Below are 20,653 nucleotides of genomic sequence, written 5' to 3' on the forward strand. Positions count from 1 at the left end.
TATGATTTGGTAAAGTTATAAAGCTGTATATGTTACGGTGATGGAACGATCGTTGTCCTTTTGCATGCTGTGTGCACTGTAAGAACTTTCCCGGACTAGAGTCAACTGCATTTCCTTTATGGACAAATGACCACGAGGGCCGAAATATTTTAAAGATTCATGGCACTTGTGTATCACTCTTGTGCTGTAACTATAGAGTAACTCCAAACAAAATCCCTTGGTCTAAGACCTTAACATTGCTACTGAATTTCATTTACTAGCTTGAAAACAAGGATTTGGGGAATGAAGAAACTTTCACTTCACTGAGGAGCATGTGAAACTTAAGTCACAGCGTTAAAACTGGACAAATTAGGTCGTCACCCAACAGAGATGTCAAGCTGGGATACTTTACATACTTGCCTCCACTTATTCTTTTTTTTTTTTTTAAGCAAACAAAAAAATGTGAATATTTCATGAAAAGAAAAAAAAAAAAAAAAACAAAGGCATCACGAGTTAAATCAAAAGGAAATTAGCTGACGTGATGCATGTTCCTCTCTAACGGTCTGATCAGGCAACAACAGACAGCAGAACAGTGGCAGAAGTCAGCTGAGGAATCAGCTGAGAGGCTCTCTTCACTGTAGGGGACGTGTCATTACTAGATATCTTAACTTCGCCCAGCTCTCCAGTTATAATGATAGTGTTACAGGGTTTGAGAATAAGTTGGAACATGGACGAAATATATTTCCTCTTCTTCAGTATTCATTTGGTTTTAAGTACAGTGAAAACGTTAGCCTTCTTTAATTCCCCTGCTGTTCCCCGTCACATCACATGCTGAAGCAGCCCTACTCTGCTCCCCCTCCTCCTCAGGCTCACGAGGCACTGATGCAGAGACCAGTGGTCAGTCAGTGCGCCGACTGAATGTGTACATGTATTGCGGGAGAGGCAGTCTTCATCACATTTTCTGACACTTGTGGTTGAAGGCTCAATAACCAATATGATTTAAAAAAAAAAGGGTCTGAGAGGGGAGAGAGAAGAGAAAGTGTGCTAGAGCAGAAGTGAATGGGGCGTATGATGGGTTAAAAAGGACTGAGAGATGGGGAACTGGCAGTAGAGGGGCGTGGTAGAGAATAATAACAATAACAGGCCGCAGGAAAGGAACAATATTACATTTTTTGCACGTACAAAATAGCGAATAACAACAAAGCTTAGACATAAAAGTAAAAAAGCAGAGGGAAAAAATGACAGTGTAGAAAAGTGCTTACAGGCAACAGCAATCAAACACCACGTTAATAAATAAATGTTTAATTTAGAAGTACTATACACAATAATTAGCTGACATCTCAGAAATGCAAAACAAAATCTGTGTGCTGTTTTGTAAACTAAGAATGGGGTTTAATAAAACCCACAATATGAAGGTATCAGTGATGTCTTTTGTCAGCTGCTGAACAAAGGAGCACAGTGCACTGTTCAAAACATGACCCCAAAATGTGACTGATCTTAACCAGTGGTAAAATTACCGGGATGTAGATTTACAGTACATGTATGACTTACATTATGTAGGACTGTTCAACACTGTTACTGACTTACTGAAAAACAAAACAACATATATTCCTGTCAGGAAATCAGTTTAAAACAGATTTTAAAAAGGAACAGGTGACATGAAACCGATTTAACAAAATGAATAAAAAGAAAATCAAAAGCACATCTGAGGTGGATTTTAAAGAAGCTGTCATTACAATCTTTGGGCCTACCACCCTCTTAATGGTTCCAACATTAAAGATTCAAAATACTTAGTAAAGACAATTTGCATTTTTGAAAAACATACATATAGTTAAATAAACTTTCTTAAAAGAGTTGCAATTAAAAATTTAATTAATGGAAAACAACGCAAAGAACAAATGAGAAGCACCATAGAGGCAGCCGGTTAAGGTTTGTCTGAATTAATAAAAACTGACATAATTGGATTAGATTTGAAGCTATTAAAACACACAAATGACTAATTTAAAAGAAAAAGAAAAAAAAAAAAAATCAAACCACTTAGTTTAGTCCGTAAAAAGGACATATGGGTCGCTCATGTGCCTTTATCTTCATTATGGATACGCTTCTCTCAACAAAATGGGAAAAAAAAATTCAAGAGGTGGGTGGTTGAAGCAAAATTGATTTGCAAACGCAAGAAAACATCTCTTGCTCTGCCCTTGAATCTTGAAGCCAAAACACCCTCAGAGTCTTGGAGTAGGAATGTTGCGCTGGACTACAGCCGATCGTCCTAGGCATGCATATTGGTGACAGAGATCCAGTTCGCGCCAGCTGCGTCTCACATGTATCTGTTCTTGACGTACTCCCTGTACATCAACATGTCGTCCCTGCACAGCGCCCTCACCTGGCCCCGACCCGTCGTCACATGGCTCTCAAACACATCTCGGCTGTCCCTGTCGACATGTGGAGGAGAAACGGCGTAGGTGCTGTCCTCCGCGAAGCAGGACACCGGCTCTCTGGGAGCGAGGGAGGACGACAGAGGGAGAGAGAAGCACGTGATGGATGCGGTTAACTAATTTTAGACTACTCACATGGTGGTGGTAGAAAAAAAACAAGCCACGAAGTTTAATTTTCACATCAGGGAAAAAATATCATTGCTCTATAGTTGTCACAAGATAATCAAAAAGGCACTAAAGACTAGAAAAATAATTTAATTCAACCAACATCTTGTGAAACACTGCTAGAGAGAGAGCAGGTCATTAAGAGGGCTGTTAATGGAAATAATACAAGGATGGCAGAGATGGGGCTTTTACTGCAGAATTACTCATATTTTCGCAGAAACTACACTCCAAACCATGTCTCATCCCCTTTAGGGTGCATTATCAACTGCACGTTGGTCTGGTCATCCATTCAATCAGCCAGTTCGACGGCAGCCGAGGCCCTGGCGAGAAGCCGCCCAGGCACAGGGCCGCATTGCAAATGCACCTCCTCCATGACTGGCACGGTAGAGGCTGCGTTAGGTCGAGGAAGCCCTGAGACGAATTATGAACCCACGGAGTGTCGCCATGGAGTCTTCATCTAAGGGTTCAATGTAAATTAAAGCCGGAGTCCAAGCACTGAGTTTGGACCCAAGGGGCACTGGCCTGGGCTACCAAGAGGCTGAGCGCATCACTGAACAGGTCTTAAACATATGGTTTATCACGTTCGTTTGCGTTTTGGGACAGGGTGAGCTGTTTTGCGACATAATGAGTATTTTTCAGTGTTTCCACCCAGTGCTTCTTTTTATGCACAAATTGAAAATGCGCATAAAAACAGGCGGATGAAAACCTACTCTGACACTTCAGAGATCTGGTTCAGCCTTTGAGCAGAAGCAAAGTGCGTTTCTGTGCCAAAAGCATTTCTCAATTTGCACCTCGTTCACAGCGAGGTGCAAATTTTGTCGATTCATCGTCTCCTGGTTGAGGGACTTCACTCTGCAATAAACTTAAAACCTAAAATGTGATACGAGCTCAACTAAGAGTTCAATATAATTAAATCTATATGGAAAGTAGGAGAAGGCACGAAAAAAAAAAACATACCGAATTCAGACCATTTTTTTTTTTGCACTTTACAAAACCTAAATATTATGCACAAAATAGTACTGTACATATTACGATGATTTAGGAGTGGTCACTTTTCATGAAATGGCTGGACAAAACCACGGGGGAAGATTGATCAGAAATCCGAATACTTGTTTCATTTCGATGTTTTCAAGTTGGCTAACATCGTCTCACAAGCTTGAAAAAGAAGGCAAAGAAATCAAATAAAGGAAAGTATCGGTCTTAACTTTCATTTCTCTATCAGGTAACCAATACATATGGATTTGGTTGTAGACGTGACATCTGAAAAAGTGATTGAGTACATTTTGTGACTTATCGCGACATTCATTTGTGCCTGCCGACATGTCAAGTGATGTGAGCTGTCAAGCAAAGCAGGGGATCCCCCGGCTCCAATGATGTTCTCCTAGAGCGTCACACTTGCAGAGAAGGATGTGACATGTGTATCGGACTGGAGAAGACTGTTGCAGCTGCATATTAGAAGAGGGCCATGGAGAACATTCTGTTATTTACAGAAGTTCATGTTTTTAAAAAAATATATAAAAACGTGTAAAATATGATCCTAGAGGCAACTTGAATCTCCATTATTCTATGATCTATGATTTAAAAGCTCATTGTAATTTAAGGAGAAAAAAAATATATATCACCACACTTCACAAATGCTTCTCAACAGGAATCCAACACGGTTTTCATATCCCTTCCACTTTTATCCCTACCAATTGCGTCAGCTCTGCCTCTGCCCGATGGGTCAACGGAGGAACTACACAGAGGGAGGTGCGAGACTAAGGGGGATCCTGACAGGGAAAACATGTTTTGGGTGCCGTAACGGCGTCTCAGAATAGCACTGTTGCACAACAACGGACACACCTGCCGGACCCTGTGGACCTAAAATGAGGATGACTGCCATGGATGAATGGACTAATGAACCGCCAGAGTGACGAGAGGCGACGATATAGGCAGAGAAGCAGAGATGCAAACTGAACGAGGATGGAAAGGTTTCCCCTGCTACCCTTCTCTGCCACCTTTGTGTGACATACTGTATAACAACCCGTGCTAAATTAGAAACGGTATAATCTTTAAAACACTGCCACGTGATTATATTTTTGCCCTCTCTCTGCCATTTTTCCATTCTGCAAAGGTATCCTTTCCACACTTTTTGTTTACATTCCATCCACTTATGATGCACCCAGCTAAACAGCAAAACTCTGTCGGGTGACCTGGATGTATTTTTAGCGCAAAACAATTAAAAAAACCCTCCTGTTTCCTCTCGTGCATCTGCTTCCTCTCTGCGTGTACTGCCCTCTCCGTCAAAAACCTTTGCTTAAGCATCTGTCATCTTGTGTGGAGACCAGAGGGTTATTTTTCTCGAGTAGGCTGGTTCTGTTCTTTAGGAAGACCAAGCACTGACTGACTGATTGGTACACTATTCTTGTATGTATGTAAGAACATCTTTGTTGAAGGAACCGTAAAGAGTGGCACTCCACAAAAATAACTGTACTTTACAAATATTTCCCTTCCTCTGTTTATTTGCACTCTGGCTTTTAATTGATATGCAAAAACTGGACAACTGAAACTTTTTTTGTCTGCTATAAATGACTTATATCCTGAAATATAGAAAATATAATAGAGAATTTTCCAATAATGTGTGCTAGCTTGGTGGGTAGACTAGTGTCCAGTCGTATTCTGCAAGGCTCTACATCAGACAATTAGGTCGAGTCTGTGAATGCACTCGAGTCTGTATCATATTGGGAAATACATGTATTTTCTTTCTGGCAGAAAGCTAGATGAGAAGATCAATATCACACTTGTACCTGCCCAATAAATATAAAGCTACAGCCAGCGGCGGGTCAACTTAGCCTTGCCCTGCGCAAAGGTAACAAAATCCGCCTACCAGCAGCAGCTCACTAATTAACGTATTGTATCTTCTTTGTTTAATCTGTACAAAGTGTAAAAACTGCCATTGCGCCTCAGTGCAACCTCTGTTTATTCTTCGCCATCTATTCTCTTTGATATGACTAAATAACAACACTGGAGCCTGTCTGATCTGAGTCCCAGTGGTGTTGCAACATTAGCAAAGACATTAGACATGTACAGTCTGTGTGAGGGGGAGTGAGATAAACGCGTATGAGCAAGAAAGAATTCAAAATAATACATATAAATGAGGAATCCCGACGAGGCATCTTGTCACTGAGGTGCTGCCTTTGAGTGCGTGAGTGCAAGTTAGAGTTGGAAAGAAAGCAAGAAAAAGGTGGGAAACTGCAAAGGCGTCTTTAAGGCTGCACGTTGCCTTCCGACGTGTGGCTGAGGAATAAAAGCTGTGTGTGACTCGTCGGGCCATGGCTGCAGTGAGCACTGGGGGCGATGAGTGGACTGACTGGGAAATAACAAGACGAGTGGTTGATTACAAGAGATGAAGATTAAGCAGCACACAGCTAGAAGCCTCCCAGGAGACCACTTAGTCTGAGCAACTGTGTTCAGTTTTCCCAAGGCTGCTGGAAACGTTGAGTGATATTTAAAAGGGTTGGTTTATAACTACAATCCAATGCTACAACATAATGCTCAACATTACATGTGAGGGAGGATTATTGAGTTTGGGTACATATGGGGTTTTTTTTTTTTTCCCCCTGAACGTGTGTTTGGGTGAAATATGTCACGTTTTTAACTTACAAGCAGATGATGTTTGCCAGGTTTATGTGTTCAGTTCTCTCCACTTTGTGCTGGCTCTCACCCAGATGTGCAAACCTGCAGAAAAAAATAAGAACACAAAAATGAAAAATATTCCTGCAAAACTGGCCAATTCTCTTCATCTGTTTGTGTCTGCCGCTTCCGCCTGCCATCTTCCTCACATGAAGAGCCATTAACAGAAGGTAATCGGTAAACAGTGTCATTTATCTCCAGAGCACGCTTCACTTTTCAGGTCCTTATTGTCTATTGTCTGATACAAATACTCAGAGATGAGCTTAACATGTCTGGTGAGAACTCTAATGTTCAGCACATCATCATCAAATCTCAAATTTCCCCATAGGTAATTTTTCTTCCCGCAAAGACGCAATGATATGCGATAGTTGAGAGTCCCCCTCTGGCTCTTGCTTATGATTTTTAATATTAATGCATTGATTAGCAGAGCTATGGCTGCAGCTAACATTTTTTGGAGCCGTTCCAAATTCCAGCCTCTATAATGAATTCAGTTTCATTTTCATTATGTGCCACTACAGTGGGAATATATGACCAACATTCTTCACTGCTGTTTGGATTTTTTTTTTTTTTGGCCAACTCCCCTGCTTCAATCATTGCTTCAAAACCGTCCCCGCCATCAAACTCGGATGAGACACAAATCTAAGAGAATAAAGTTTCTTACATTGTAGCATGCATTACGATGCAAGAGCAAACGACCACGATTGAACGGAGACATCTCAGGTCAATACAAGTGAATCTTGTAAGTTTCTATCAAAAAAGCTGCTTTTGATAAATTCAGTTACTGTTGTGGCATTGACCGGTGTTCCCCTCTTTGAGCTGACAGGGATTCAGTATTTTTGCCGAAAGCAGCAATATCTGTCGCCCAAAACTGCGTCCCAGGATAGTTCAATCTAATTTTTGCTATTTTCTTGTTGAAAAAACAAAATATATTCACCTCTTTACGCCACAATGTTTTTCCTTCATTTTTAATTTTTCCTTCTTGAAGCAATCCAAGAAAGAAAAATCCCGTTTTGATGGGCATTGGTCGGGAAACACTAATCTAAGTAAATACAAATGTCACTGACCCTTCTGCAAGTATGAAAACATCTCCTTCAAAGTGATGGCCATTTGCACAAAACATTAAAATTACTTGGTGTATACTGCATACAAGTTTGTTCAATATCAAAAATGTTGTTCTTACTTTGTTTATGTCATGCTTTTTCAAATAAATGGCCAAGACAGTGAATCATGCCACATTATATGCAATTTATCAACTCATACATGCATTTGCTAAAATAAAAAGTTCACTTGGTATTCTACAAATGGTAAATTCTGCTTCAAAGACATGACCAAACCCTAGCTACTGAAATAATACTCTGGACCAGTTATCCTCTGTGGGTTTAGGACATCTGCGTGGGAGAAAAAAGCCATTAAAGCCTCATCAGATGCATCATACTGTATCAAATGTGCAGTTCGTATCCAAAGAACAGATAGGTGTGTTCAGTTTCAGAGCCTGATGAGGGCTATTCACTGCGGCTCATCAACATGGTTCGGGACATACAGGGAGAAGGGACAGAATGAAATAGAAAAGGACAGACACTAAATGAAACCCAGGGGTGAGGGAAGGGAGAGGTGGAAAAAGAGCAGTGAGGTCAGAAGTGTGATGCGAACAGCAGGGTGGAGTTGACAATGTCCCTTTTGCAAAATGACCCATATCACCCTGAGGGGGTTGCTGACACTGCCTGCTTTTCCTCCCCTCTCTATCTTGGGCACTGGGTGTGTTATCAATAAAAATAAAAAGAAAGCATTTTCCTCAGTACCCCTTAAATGGGCCGAGGCAGTCAGAAAATACAGCTGCAGCTCTTCCATTTGCAGGCGTTTGCTTCAATGTTACACCAAAAAAAAAAAAAAAAAAAAAGTCAGACACAGTATTCTGAGAGCTGACGGCCAAAAAAACAGACAAATGGAGCCCAGCTTGGTAGGAATAAGATATGACAAAAATGTACCCAGATTTGTGTGTGTGTTACTTTTTTCTGACTTACAGTGTCCATCAATCACTTTTTGGGTGGAACACAACAGTAAGGTCAGCCTTACAAATGTCAAAGTCCATGACTGACTGCCTCACTGACTGACTGAGTGATGAGGTTACACCACTGGTCGGCCGGCCAAGTGTTGGAGTTTCCCCGTTAGCCGTCGCTGTTTCAAAATTAAAGCTGCAAAGAGTTTCTATTGCGTCATCAGGCGGACGCTTGCAGCCACTGTTGCCAACTTAGCATCTTTGTCGCTAGATTTACCAACTTTTCACACATCTTAAGCTACTTTTCTTCAAAAAAGGCCTAGCGGCAAATCTACTTACAAACCTGAGCCACTTTCCATAGAAGAGTCACCAGTATTGCTCCACGAGCACAAGGTAGGAGCTTTCCCTCCACAGGTACTCCACCGCTCTTATGCGTCTCGCTCGACTGTCCGCATAGCAGTTGACATAGAAGTTAATGAGCTTCTAACTTTCTGTCTGAACGATCATTTTACAAGAAAATATAGCCGAAATCACAGCCTAACCGTAAGATATCTTTAATTTATGTGTTTGGTGATTCTGTCAGATGACATTGCGGTTATAAAAAATCAGGATTTTAGCAGTGCAGAGCAGCTGCTTGGAAATGGCTTGGAATTTACTGCTGGTAGTACATGTAGTCTTAATGGGCCAGGTATCAGTCACTATGTCATATTTGTTCCGTTGTCTGACAACAGAAACAGAAAAACATGTAAATGAGGACAGCTTTATTGGGAATTCAGCTGTATTAAATTACTTAATTGAGCACAGAGTGAAGAAGAGACGCAGACAGGTAAAGGGCTAAAACAGGCTGATGCTAGGCAGAACGCAAACACAACGCAACAACGTTATGAAAATGCCATTTAGCATATTACGTAATAGACGATAAAAAGCCCTAAACAGTGGTCAACCATTCTAAAATGTGTGCATGAATTTTAATACGCACTTAATATAAATACGCACGTGTGTGCCATATTACCTTTCATAGACGAGCAGGTCTTTTTCTGCAGGAAATTTAGCCAGATTGAGTCCATAGGGCTCCTTAACTATCTGCTGCTGCTGCTGCTGCTCCTGGAGAGGTGAGAGGGGAAAGGTAAGACGCTTTTAACAGAAGTTTAACTATAACTTCAAAAGGACTGTTAAGAATTATACAAAGTGATACACTTCAGCAGGTAAATCTTCGTCAACAGCCAGCTCCTCCAAACAGCAAATCAAGTAGCCGTGAGTCAGAATCCAAAAAGTCAAACAGACAAGGTCATCAGGTTTAGCTGCTTGTCTACCACTGATTCACTGATTAGGATGGCCCAAGGAGTGTAATTTAAGCAACTTTGAATGTAATTTGATTGTTGGTGTCTGATGAGGTGGTTTCATGTTCAGGGACAGTGCCCTCCTGGGGTTTCTGCACACAGTGTCCAGGGTTTTGAGAGATATAACAAATCCTAATAAACCGGAGACCAAATTAAAAAGGTCAAACCGGTTCAAGCTGTCAGATTCCAAAAAGGCTTAATCTGAGAGGCAAAAGGGCATGAAGTTCACGATGTGATAGTGAGTTATAACTAAAATAAGCACTTATAATGGATTAATACCAATAAAACATAATGGAATACTACACCTTTTCTTCATGGAGCAGAAAAAGTAAAAGATCACGTAATCAGAACTTTAAGTCATTAAAAATTAGTAAGTTTGGAAATATAATTTTAAATAAATCATCTGTCGAAAATAACGGTGGCAAAATTGGAAAGGAAAGTCGGAAAATAATGAAATTATAACCAAGGGCACTCTATCATGAGGCTCTGCTGTGGTAAAAAGAAACACCCTATTGCACAATATACGAAACATCAATAGAAAATGAAGTTGACCAATTAGATTAACGTGGCCCAACAATGATTAATCACTTAAAACTAAAGTACAAAGGAAATAAAAATTATCATCAAGGATGATTCATCATTAGGCCATGCTATGATTATAACAAGATGTAAAAAGAAAAACAATAAATATTTCTAAGGTTATTTCCTCAGCAGTAAGTTTTTCATTTTCTTAGGAATCGAGTAATTAAGCCGCAATAAGCCACAGCCGAGTAAAGCGAATTACACTCCTGTAAGCCAAGAACAAGACAATGAGGCTACAGTGGTAGTCAAAACCAGACAGTTGAGGTAGTGGGTAAGCGTGCTCTGGTCTGATGAATCTCAGTTCCTGTGTTCACATGCTGGTGGGACCGGTGGGAATCTCATGTAAACAGCGAGAAGTATATATTATCATGCTTTACAACCCTACATGTAAAGGCTCACAGCTGTAGACTAACCCAAGTATTAGTATTTAAAGTGAGATATATTAAAGTGTGACATATTACTATCCAGGTTGTTTAAACGAGCCTGCAAACAGTCCTCAGAAAAATGATTTCTTGAACATATTTATGACACCTTGCGGTGTTCTTTTCCTCTTATAAACCTAAGAGGACCGAGAGAAGCTCGTTATGTAAGAGCATGCCCCGAGTGGCCTTACAGCAGTCAGCTATGCCATTCTTTTCTTTGACTGCTTTCTGGCGCTGCAGCAATACGCTCGCCATAATGCATTCAATTTTCACTGTATTTGTATTGACCTGAGTTGCAGGGAGGGGAGAACAAATGAGGGTGTTCCAGGACCATGTCCAAGAAACAGCAGCTGTCAACACACACGCACGCACGCAGGATCACAAACATACTTGACTCAAACCAAGATTACATGGTAACACACACACTGCAGCATATACACATTCATATGGTGCGTGGAGCACAGACGAGTGTGTAAACACATACACACACCCACACATATTGCAAATCTATCCATGTTCATGCCGGCACACGTACGCCCATATTGAGGAGGAATATGAAAATGAGCATGTGTAATTACATGGCAAACGTGGTAATCATCTGATGTTTAAATATTTCAACAGTTTTGTGTTGTGGTAGCAACCTGGCAATTCATTCTCGGGGACAGGCTCGGAGGCAGCAACACGAGACGCTTGAGAGCGAGTGTGTGCAGCCAACACGTGAGCTAGCTGTCCAGACCAAAATATTCACGACCAGCTCATCACTCAACGCCCAGAGAGGACAGAGAAGAGAAAACCTATGGAAAATACATCATAAATCGGGAGGGGAAAGAGATGGATGGAGCAAGGGGGAGTCAGAAATGGTCTTTTTGAAATTTCTCTAGTGCAGATTCTCTCTTCTATTTGTCTTAATGCGTAAAAAGATAAAGGCAATTAGTAGCGTCTTCATCACCCATCTATGTGATGAATGCCATCGGCAATGTACCGACTTCTGGCTGATAAAGCATGCAGTTGTCATGAAGATGGGAACTGAGAAACGGTTCCATGCCAAACTCAAGATTCGTTGTGGTACCATTACCAAAACAATACTATTTGAGAAACAAAAAAACTATTTTCTACACATTTTATTCACTGAAAGGAGTAGTTTGATATTTGTTGGAAAATGCATGTTCACATTCTTGCCAAGAGTTAGAAACTCTCATGTCATTGTGTTAATATAAAGCTACAGCCATGAGGCAATTAGCTTAGCATAAAAACTGTGTCTGGCCAAGAAATAGCTACAGCATGTAATTCCCCCATAAAATCACAACTTGTTGTTTTTACATTACCATTTGTGTTCATATTAAACAGAAGATATAACATGTTAATTAGTGAGCTTTAAGGCCCTGGAAGGCAGGTTTTGTTACCTTTGGATAGAGCCAGGCTAGTTGTTTCCCCCTGCTTCCAGTCTCTATGCTAAGGTAATCCTCTCCTAGCTCTAGCTATGTACTTAATGGGCAGACTTGAGAGTCGTATTAATCTTCTTAACTGACTCTCAGCAAAAAAGTAAATAAATGTTAGTTCCCAAAAAGAGAAGAAAAAAAATTGCTATTAAAAATGGCAAATGTCTTGTCATTAGTTGCAATTATCTAGTCATAAACCAAAGAGAGCAGAAATCCATCCAATAACTAATTTCACTCAAAATCACAAATGTATGTGCTGTTTACTGGCAGTAAATCTGAATGTATGAAGGTTACACGTGGAGTCCCACATGAAGTTAATGTTGAAAGGGTATTCGAAATCAGCATTTCTTGGGTACCTCACAAAACTTGCATAAAGTCAAAATTGTCCAAAAGTACTGCAATTCCAAACAAAGCAGTGTATATGTTGGACTATAGGGCACTTCAAAAGTTGTACTCTTATTTTACCATACTTTAGTTACTGTGTAGAGGTGAGGGGCAACACATAAATAGCTAATCTTAATCCACTATATAAACTACAGAAAAGAGCAATATAAATTACAAATATGGGAGATTCAAGGGAAAATACCATGTTTATCAAATCAAGGATAATAAAACTGAAACATAAAGATGAATTCAAAACCTTATTAGTTATGTCTAGAGCTAAACAGATCATTGCCTGAAAACTTGCAGAGATTATTTTTATTAAGATCAGGTGATAGTGCTCAGAGAATGGAAATTTCATTGTAAGACTTCATTTGCACGGGAAACATTGGCTCAAATGTGCATTTCAGTGTGAGGAGGAAAACTTAAATTCTTTGGGGAATAATCTTAAATGTTCAACTATTATTCAAATTCATGAAATTTATACAGACCAAACAACTGAATGATATGAGCTTGATGAAGGATGTGTTTAATCTTTTTTTTTCTTCAGTGGTGGGTCCAGTCACACGTACACACCACAGGTTGATAAAAGCATTGGCAGACCATTTATGTTACTTGGTTTGAGAAAGTGGCAGGTAATACAATATTTCTTCTCCCTGCTCCTTTGCGATCATGAAATGTGTATTTTGCTGTTTCTGATTGTAGCTTATATTTTGTGTAAAATTTTGTGTTGGAGGTGTAATAATGAAAATAAATAATGAAATTAAAATGTCATGGTGACGCTAGATGAAAAGTAAGGGGATCAAGAAAGAAAAAAAAAAAATCAACAGGATTCATCTTTTGGGCACCATCGATATTTGCACAAAATTTCATGGCGATCCATCCCATAATTTTTTGAGATCTTCCTGTCTGGACCAAAGTGGTGGACTAACATCCCTAAAGCCACGTTGCTCATTTAATAGAAAGGTCCGCTTTAACAGCTTTAAAAAATTTTAAATTACCCACAGTCCCCAGGTATTTTGGGGACAATTCTTTCACTGACCTGCTTCTTTGGGACCGTGGCCACAAACACAGTCATGTTTGGAAATGTTTCTGAATGAGAGTGAATCAGCATCATTAGGCATGTAAATCAGGACAAAAGGGCAAGTACGGGAAGAGGGAGCCACCTCAGTCCTGCTGAGGTCACGATGGCTTTGAATAATGCCTGTAACTATAGTAACATTATGGCATTGCTGCAATCAACAGTTTACACATCACTGGACGCGCTTTACAGATCATATGAGACGTTTCTTATAAACTGAGAAACTGCAGGAGGATGTCGTTTCCTGGTGCTTGTGATTCATCCTGTCGACAAACTGACCTAGTACCTGTGTTGATTAGTGTGCTCGTTCCACCTGCTGTGGTATTGAATCTGGGTCACAAGGAGATGTAAACGTGTGATCAGTCCACCTGGGGTGTGAAATAGATACCAATATAGTAATGATGGACCCTGGGAAATTTGTCACACCTGCACTCTACTCTATATATACATTACAGCATATATAATGAGAGATGTTGCTGCTTTCTTAACTGACAAGATTTTACACTTATCTTATCTGTGGGTGGGTACATAATGACGTCCAGAGGAATATTTTGAGTCTAGAATTTTTTTTCCTACTTTCCCCTGCGAGACTTAAATTTTAAAATCAGAAAAAATAAATATATATAGATATGAATAGACTGAGGCCACTACTTTCATGGCAGAAAACTTGAAAGCTTCACTAATATGTATTTCTGTATTAACAATAGATCAAACAACTATGTGTAATGGGAAAGGTGACACTCATAGTGATAAACTGAGTTCTCCTCAACTGTGCGGACTGTTTCAGCATCTTCTAGCTCATTTCTTTGGTTTTGCAGCTGCAACTTTACTGCCATGTTCACTCCCATTAACCTAGAAACTAGCCACAGGAGGAAATCTGCTAGTGGCTAGCTGGTGAACATAGTGGCTGATTAACAGCTAAAGGCCAGATATTTCCCTCAGCCATTGGTGGAGATTAAAACAGACCTACAATGGAGAGTAAATATTAGACTTTCGTTTGCCAGGCGGCCAGAAACACTCCACAATAACAAATGACTGTTAATGTAGCTGAGTATGTTGGATGTGTAAATAGGCAACTGTTTGCTGACTTATATATACGGTATACTGTATGTTAGATGTGCTTTCAGCTTGTTCTGCCCACAAAAAAAAAAAGAAACACAAATCAATTGTTCGAGCTTTAATGTTTATCAACAGCACAACAGCTAGACCTACCAGATTAACAGGGTGAGGCTAAACAAAAGTGCTGGTAGTGGGTTGTCATTGCACCAGCTATAGTTTGTAGGTTGGTACAATGACTATCAACATGAAGTTTTGTCACAGTTAGCCTTAATGTTGTTCCAGGTTAGTAAGTTTTCAAATCACCATAGCCTTGTTGAGATTCAGTGGCCTCCTCTCAAATCCAATCACACTGCATTAACCAGAGCAAAGCAGCTGTGGACAATTAATTCCGGAAGTAAAGACTTTTGCCATTTTAATCAAGAAACGGTCTCTCCTACAACTTACAGTGCATTCAGAAAGTGTTCAGACCCTTTCACTTTTTTCACATAGTTATGTCGCAGCCTTATGCTAAAATTGTTTCAATTCATTTTTTCCCTCATCAATCTAAACTCAATACCCCATAATGACAAAGTGAAAACAACATTTCAGAAATGTTTGCAAATTTATTTAAGGAAAAACTGAAATATCACCCTGATGTAGGTATTCAGACCCTTTACTCAGTACTTAGTTGAAGCACCTTTGGCAGCGAGTACAGCCTCGAGTCTTCTTGGGTATGTCGCAACAAGCTTTGCAATCCTTGCTTTGGGGATTTTCTGCCATTCTTCTCTGCAGATCCTCTCAAGCTCTGTCAGGTTAGATGGGGACCATCGGTTGACATCAATTTTCAGGTCTCTCCAGAGATGTTCGATTGGGTTCATGTCAGGGCTCTGGCTGGGCCACTCAAGGACATTCACAGAGTTGTCCCTAAGCCACTCCTGCGTTGTCTTGGCTGCCTGCTTAGGGTTACTGACCTGTTGTAAGATGAACCCCTCTGTCCAGTCTGAGGTCCTGAACGCTCTGGACCAGATTCAATCTTGGTTTGATTAGACTAGAGAATCTTGTTTCTCACAGTCTGAGAGTTTTTTGCAAACTCCAAGCAGCTTTCATGTGTCTTTCACTGAGAACAGGCTTCTGTGTGACCACTCTGCAATAAAAACCCAGATCGGTGGAGTACTGCAGTGATGGTTGTCCTTCTGCAAGTTTCTCCAATCTCCACTCAGGATCTCTGGAGCACAGCCAGAGTGACTGTCGGGTTCTTGGTCGCCTCTCTTACCAAGGTCCTTCTCCCCCGATTGCTCAGTGTGGCCGGACGGCCAAATCTAGGAAGAGTCCTGGATGTTCCAAACTTCTTCCATTTAAGAAATATAGAGGCCACTGTGCTTTTGGGAACCTTCAATGCAGAAGACATTTTTTTGTAGCCTTCCCCAGATCTGTGCCTCAACACAATCCTGTCTCTGATCCCTGCAAGCAGTTCCTTCAACCTCATGGCTTGGTTTTTACTCTAGCATGCATTGTCAGCTTTGAGACCTTATATAGACAGGCGTCTGCCTTTCCAAATCATGTCCAAGCAATTGAATTTACCACCAGTGGTGTCCCGTTAACGTGTAGAAACATCTCAAAGATAATAAAGAGAAATGGGACGAACCTGAACTAAATTTCAAGTGTCATAACAAAAGGTCTGAATACTTATGTCAATTTGATATTTCAGTTTTTACTTTTTAATTAATTTGCAAAAATTTCTAAAATTCTGTTTTTGCTTTGTCACTATGGGGTATTGAGCGTAGATTGATGAGGGAAAAATTATTTTAAAGAGTTTTAGCAAAAGGCTGCAATATAACAATTGTTAAAAAAAAAGATTTCTGTAAATTGGCTGATTTATAGCACTTATATTTTTTCTTTTTCAGCATTTCCAATAATTTAAAAGAGGTGATACATTTAAGATTCCATCGCTGTAAAATGGAGTAAACACTGAAGAAATTAGTCAGTTTGCAAGAATGCGTAGACGGTTTAGGGTTTGAGACCAAAAACCTAGGTCAATACGGAGGAAAGATATTAAATCAAAAGTGAAAGGTACAGAATCAAAGACGAAACCAATACAGCAGATCTTTTACTAATACGACTATTGCTGCTAACTTCTCCCTACTGACTACTAACAAAAGAACACCACTGTCAGGATGTAATTTTAGGAACAAGAAAAAACATTTGCAAAACAACTGATCTCTTAAATCCCTTCCCAAAATATGCCTTTATATTGTAAAAGCAGACTTAGACCTTGCCATCAACCTTGGCAAGAAACCCAAAGAGGAGATTAAATGAGCTATCAAAAAATTAAGGTAGGCAGGGCAACGGCAGGTGACCACATATCCCCTGATGTCCTAAAAGCAGACAAAATCCCTCTGCACGTGTCCTACATACAGGCTTTAATGATACCTGGGCCTTGGAGAAGGAAACCATAGAAGAACGGACCATTCTGCTACATTTCCCATGACAGTAACACAAGTGCATACAAGAACCAGAGTGAGTGATGTTTCTATCGATTCTCACCAAATCCTGATCAAGTTGGACATAGGAGACAAGGTGCACTGCATAAGAGCCTCCATGAACGGCAAGATCATTTCAGGAAAAATGCTTGCATTTCAGATGAGGTTTTAAAATGCTTGTGAACACTGTCTCTGATAATTTACAAAAACATTCAAAAGTCAATACGGAAAGATATAATAGTTATCAATGCTTCAAATTAATAAATTATTCCAAACATATGTGGGGTTTTTTTGTTTTTTTTGTTTAACCAGTCATTTTCAGTAAGATAATAATCAAAAACATTTTTATATCAAAATTGTATTACACCAAGGATGTTTTTTCTTCTGTTTGACGCAAACAAAAACTCAGAATTAATTTCTTGTGGGCGACTCGAGGGGGGGGGAAATAATACAATCAGGGTGACATATTCGAATTGGAATGCAAAACGCTTTCCATGCCCAAAATACAAACAGGTGGCATAATCACAGCCTGAACTATGATGAGGTCCCCAAGGTCCTTAGAGGAGATTACACATCCTTGACTCATTAGAGGATCTCATTTGATAGGCCGCTGTTTTCCCCCCACATTAAAAAATAAGGCTCTGAGATTATACAAATTTTGATTTTGTCTTACTTGACTTCTCAATTCCTCCATGAAGTGTTTGAAGGCATTGTTTTTTTAGATGCTTTGTGTTTTCATACCTCCTGTGTGCGAGTGCTCTCTCCAGACTCTGTTAGCAGTTTGATCGGGGTGGAGCGCTGGGAAACGGCCCCGTCGTCGTCGCGGTCCTCCTCTGAATCGTCCTCTGATGTGCTGGAGATGGCCTCCTCACTTGGGGGAGGAGGTGCACTGGCTGCAGTCTTCCTCTGGAGCAGCGTCTCCTCCTTACTGCTCTTGTTCCTGCCAATAGCAACACACAAACTATGAACAAAATCTGAGACGGTACTGCCACCACTTTCCTGGATTCTGTCTGATTTGACAAAGAATGACCCACTCTGCTGTTTTGAAACTAATGGTCATTTCTGGACAGTTCCAAATTCAGTGGAATAAGGAAGTTAATGTGAAAGCTGTTCGTGGATGATATATTGGCTGACATTATCTTATTGCAATCTTATAATCTTATAAGTAACAAGAAAAAGTGGCTCAGAAGTGCCAAAGATATGCTTGTGGTAATTTAGAAACAGCGACATCATTACGTTGTTTGTCTAGCAGAGACCACTGAAAGATTTATTTTTCAAATGTAAAATGTCCTCGTCAGTACACATCTGGGTCACAATTTTTTAAAAGAAAGCCTACATATACTCTCATATAAACTGTCACACAGACAGGATGAAGATGAGTACCTCAGAGGTTGAGGCCATTGTTCTGTCTCAGAAAGACTTTTTTGATCCCATCCATTTGTTGGTAAGTAGCTGTCTATAGTAGGGCTGCAACTAACAATTGTTTCCGTTATCGATTAATCTGCAAATTAATTTCTTGATTAAATGTTTGGTCTATAAAATGTCATGAAAGGGTGCCCACCACAATTTCCTTAAACCCACACTGATGTCATCAAATTGCTGTTTTTATCCGACCAACAGTCCAAAACTAATTTACTATCACATAAAAAAAGAGGAAACTAGCAAATCCTCACAGACGAAAAGCTGAAACAGGAGAATTTGTAACATTTTTACTTGAAAAATGACAATTTATCAATTATCAGAATAGCTGCAGATTATTTTTCTGTTGATTAACTAATTCATTGATCATCTAACGGTTACAGCTCTAGATCAAAGTAAAGAAGTAAAGAGCTGAACCATAAAGCACTACTGAACTTATCAACTTTTGGGGGGCCTGAGAAAATCTGGTGACACTCCAGAAGGAGCTTGAAGAGGTTCAAGGGATAACGACCTTTGGTTTCCTATACTCGCCATTGCCACAGTAACCTGACCAAGATAGGTGGCTAAGATAATGGACGAATGGATGGCTGTGTCTGTGTGTGTAAGCACACGTGAGACGGACAAGTTCAAACTGCTATGCACTGTATTTCTCAACAGGCAAACCGACAAATACAATAGCAGATGGCTCCCTAAAGAGTTGAGCATTCAAGGAAAATACTGAAGCAGTATAGAAGATAACAGTGGTCATGTGTAGAGTGGAAGTGGTCACGTTGTGTTGCAATAATGTTGAGACATTTTAGAGCCACCATCACATGAGGTTTCTAACCAAGGAGAAGTTCTGCAATAACTCATTTTATGATAGTGTGTGTGTGTAGGAGAGATTAATTTTAAAAATATGCATACACACACACACACACACACACACAATAAAGACAAGACAATGGACAGAGTGTTGTTTTTTGTTACCTGAGAACACAGTGTCAAATGAAGTTGTGCGTATGAGGGCACAGTGACATAGGATTTATCGCATCAAAAAAAAAACAACAAAAAAAAACATCACAAATGTGGACATGTATAATGGCTTAGATTTACACACTCCAGCACTGATTTCCCTGTTTCCTCTGGCTTGCGAACTGTGAATGGGCTTGGATCCACTCCAACTGTCTTGGGCATAAATTCCCTTTGTGAACACAGGATAGAAGGAAACCCATTAGCTGACATCCTGCAGTACCACAACAAAATGTAGCCGGAACTTATAACTAAAGAGTTTTGTATGTGCAAATTCACCTTGCAGAGTTGGTCATGGCGATGCAGAAAGTGTCATCAAAGGAGGTGAGTTCATAAGGTTTGAAGAACTCTGTGTAGATGTCAGTACTCTCATCAAAGTTGTTCACTCTCTTCACTTTGATTTTCTTCATGTTGTTGTCACAGGGAACTGCATCCACACAAGGACACACAGGAAAAACAATCTTAACATTGCATTAATCCAGATACATAAAGTATAAGGCTGGTGATATTTTGTCAACATGTCCCATGAAAAGCCTGTGTAGCAAAAGCCTGATATAGGTTATTCAGATTTAAAAACACCTCAGTGAGCCACATCCTTGCACTGAGTGATATACAACAATCAGCCGCAACATTAAAACCAGGTATTGGTTTTAATGTTGCGGCTGATGGGTGTATTTTTTCCAATGTTGGTCCACCATTCTGGTCTAGACTACTACAATAACTGCTGGATGGATTGCCTTGAAAGTTGGCAGAGATATCAGTGGTGCCCTGAGAATGAATTCTTATGACTTTTCATCTAGTGGTACAGGGTGAAAATTTTAATTTGTTATTACCAAATCCCTGGAGATCTCATGACATTCCTATTGGCTTCACCTGTACCTTCTGTTTCGTGCTAATTAGCAAATGTAGCTAACTCGCTACACTAAGGCTGTGACATAGTACATATCATTTTCAACGCTGACACTGTGAGCATGTTAGCGTGTTGACGTTAGCATTCAGCTCAAAGCGCAGCACCGCACAGAGCTGCTAGCCGGCAAGGCGGTAGACTCTTAGTCTTGTTATAGATTTAAGTTCTCAGACACAGACTAATGCACTGCTGATTTTGTTTTTTTCCGTGGCAGTAACAAAAATATAGAATATCACCAGCCTACTGCTTTAAAAATGCTGGCACTGGTAGATGCACACACATTAACCTGTCACAGATACAATATGTCTCCGT

General features: G+C 40.1%; 1 protein-coding gene across 1 annotated transcript in view; it reads right to left on the bottom strand.

Moving 5' to 3' along the window:
• Positions 1-1,210: 1,210 nt before the first annotated feature.
• fig4a (FIG4 phosphoinositide 5-phosphatase a) overlaps positions 1,211-20,653 on the bottom strand; it is a 58,311-nt gene continuing 38,868 nt past the window's right edge. The window contains exons 19-24 of the mRNA XM_040125326.1: positions 19,714-19,861; positions 19,523-19,606; positions 17,749-17,947; positions 9,257-9,348; positions 6,219-6,293; positions 1,211-2,471 (exon numbers count right to left, since the gene is read on the bottom strand). Coding sequence (XP_039981260.1) covers positions 2,294-2,471; positions 6,219-6,293; positions 9,257-9,348; positions 17,749-17,947; positions 19,523-19,606; positions 19,714-19,861 — 776 coding nt within the window. The 3' untranslated portion in view covers positions 1,211-2,293. The remainder of the gene's footprint in view (positions 2,472-6,218; positions 6,294-9,256; positions 9,349-17,748; positions 17,948-19,522; positions 19,607-19,713; positions 19,862-20,653) is intronic.

Source organism: Xiphias gladius, chromosome 4 (assembly GCF_016859285.1).
Source record: "Xiphias gladius isolate SHS-SW01 ecotype Sanya breed wild chromosome 4, ASM1685928v1, whole genome shotgun sequence".
NCBI lineage: Eukaryota > Metazoa > Chordata > Actinopteri > Istiophoriformes > Xiphiidae > Xiphias > Xiphias gladius.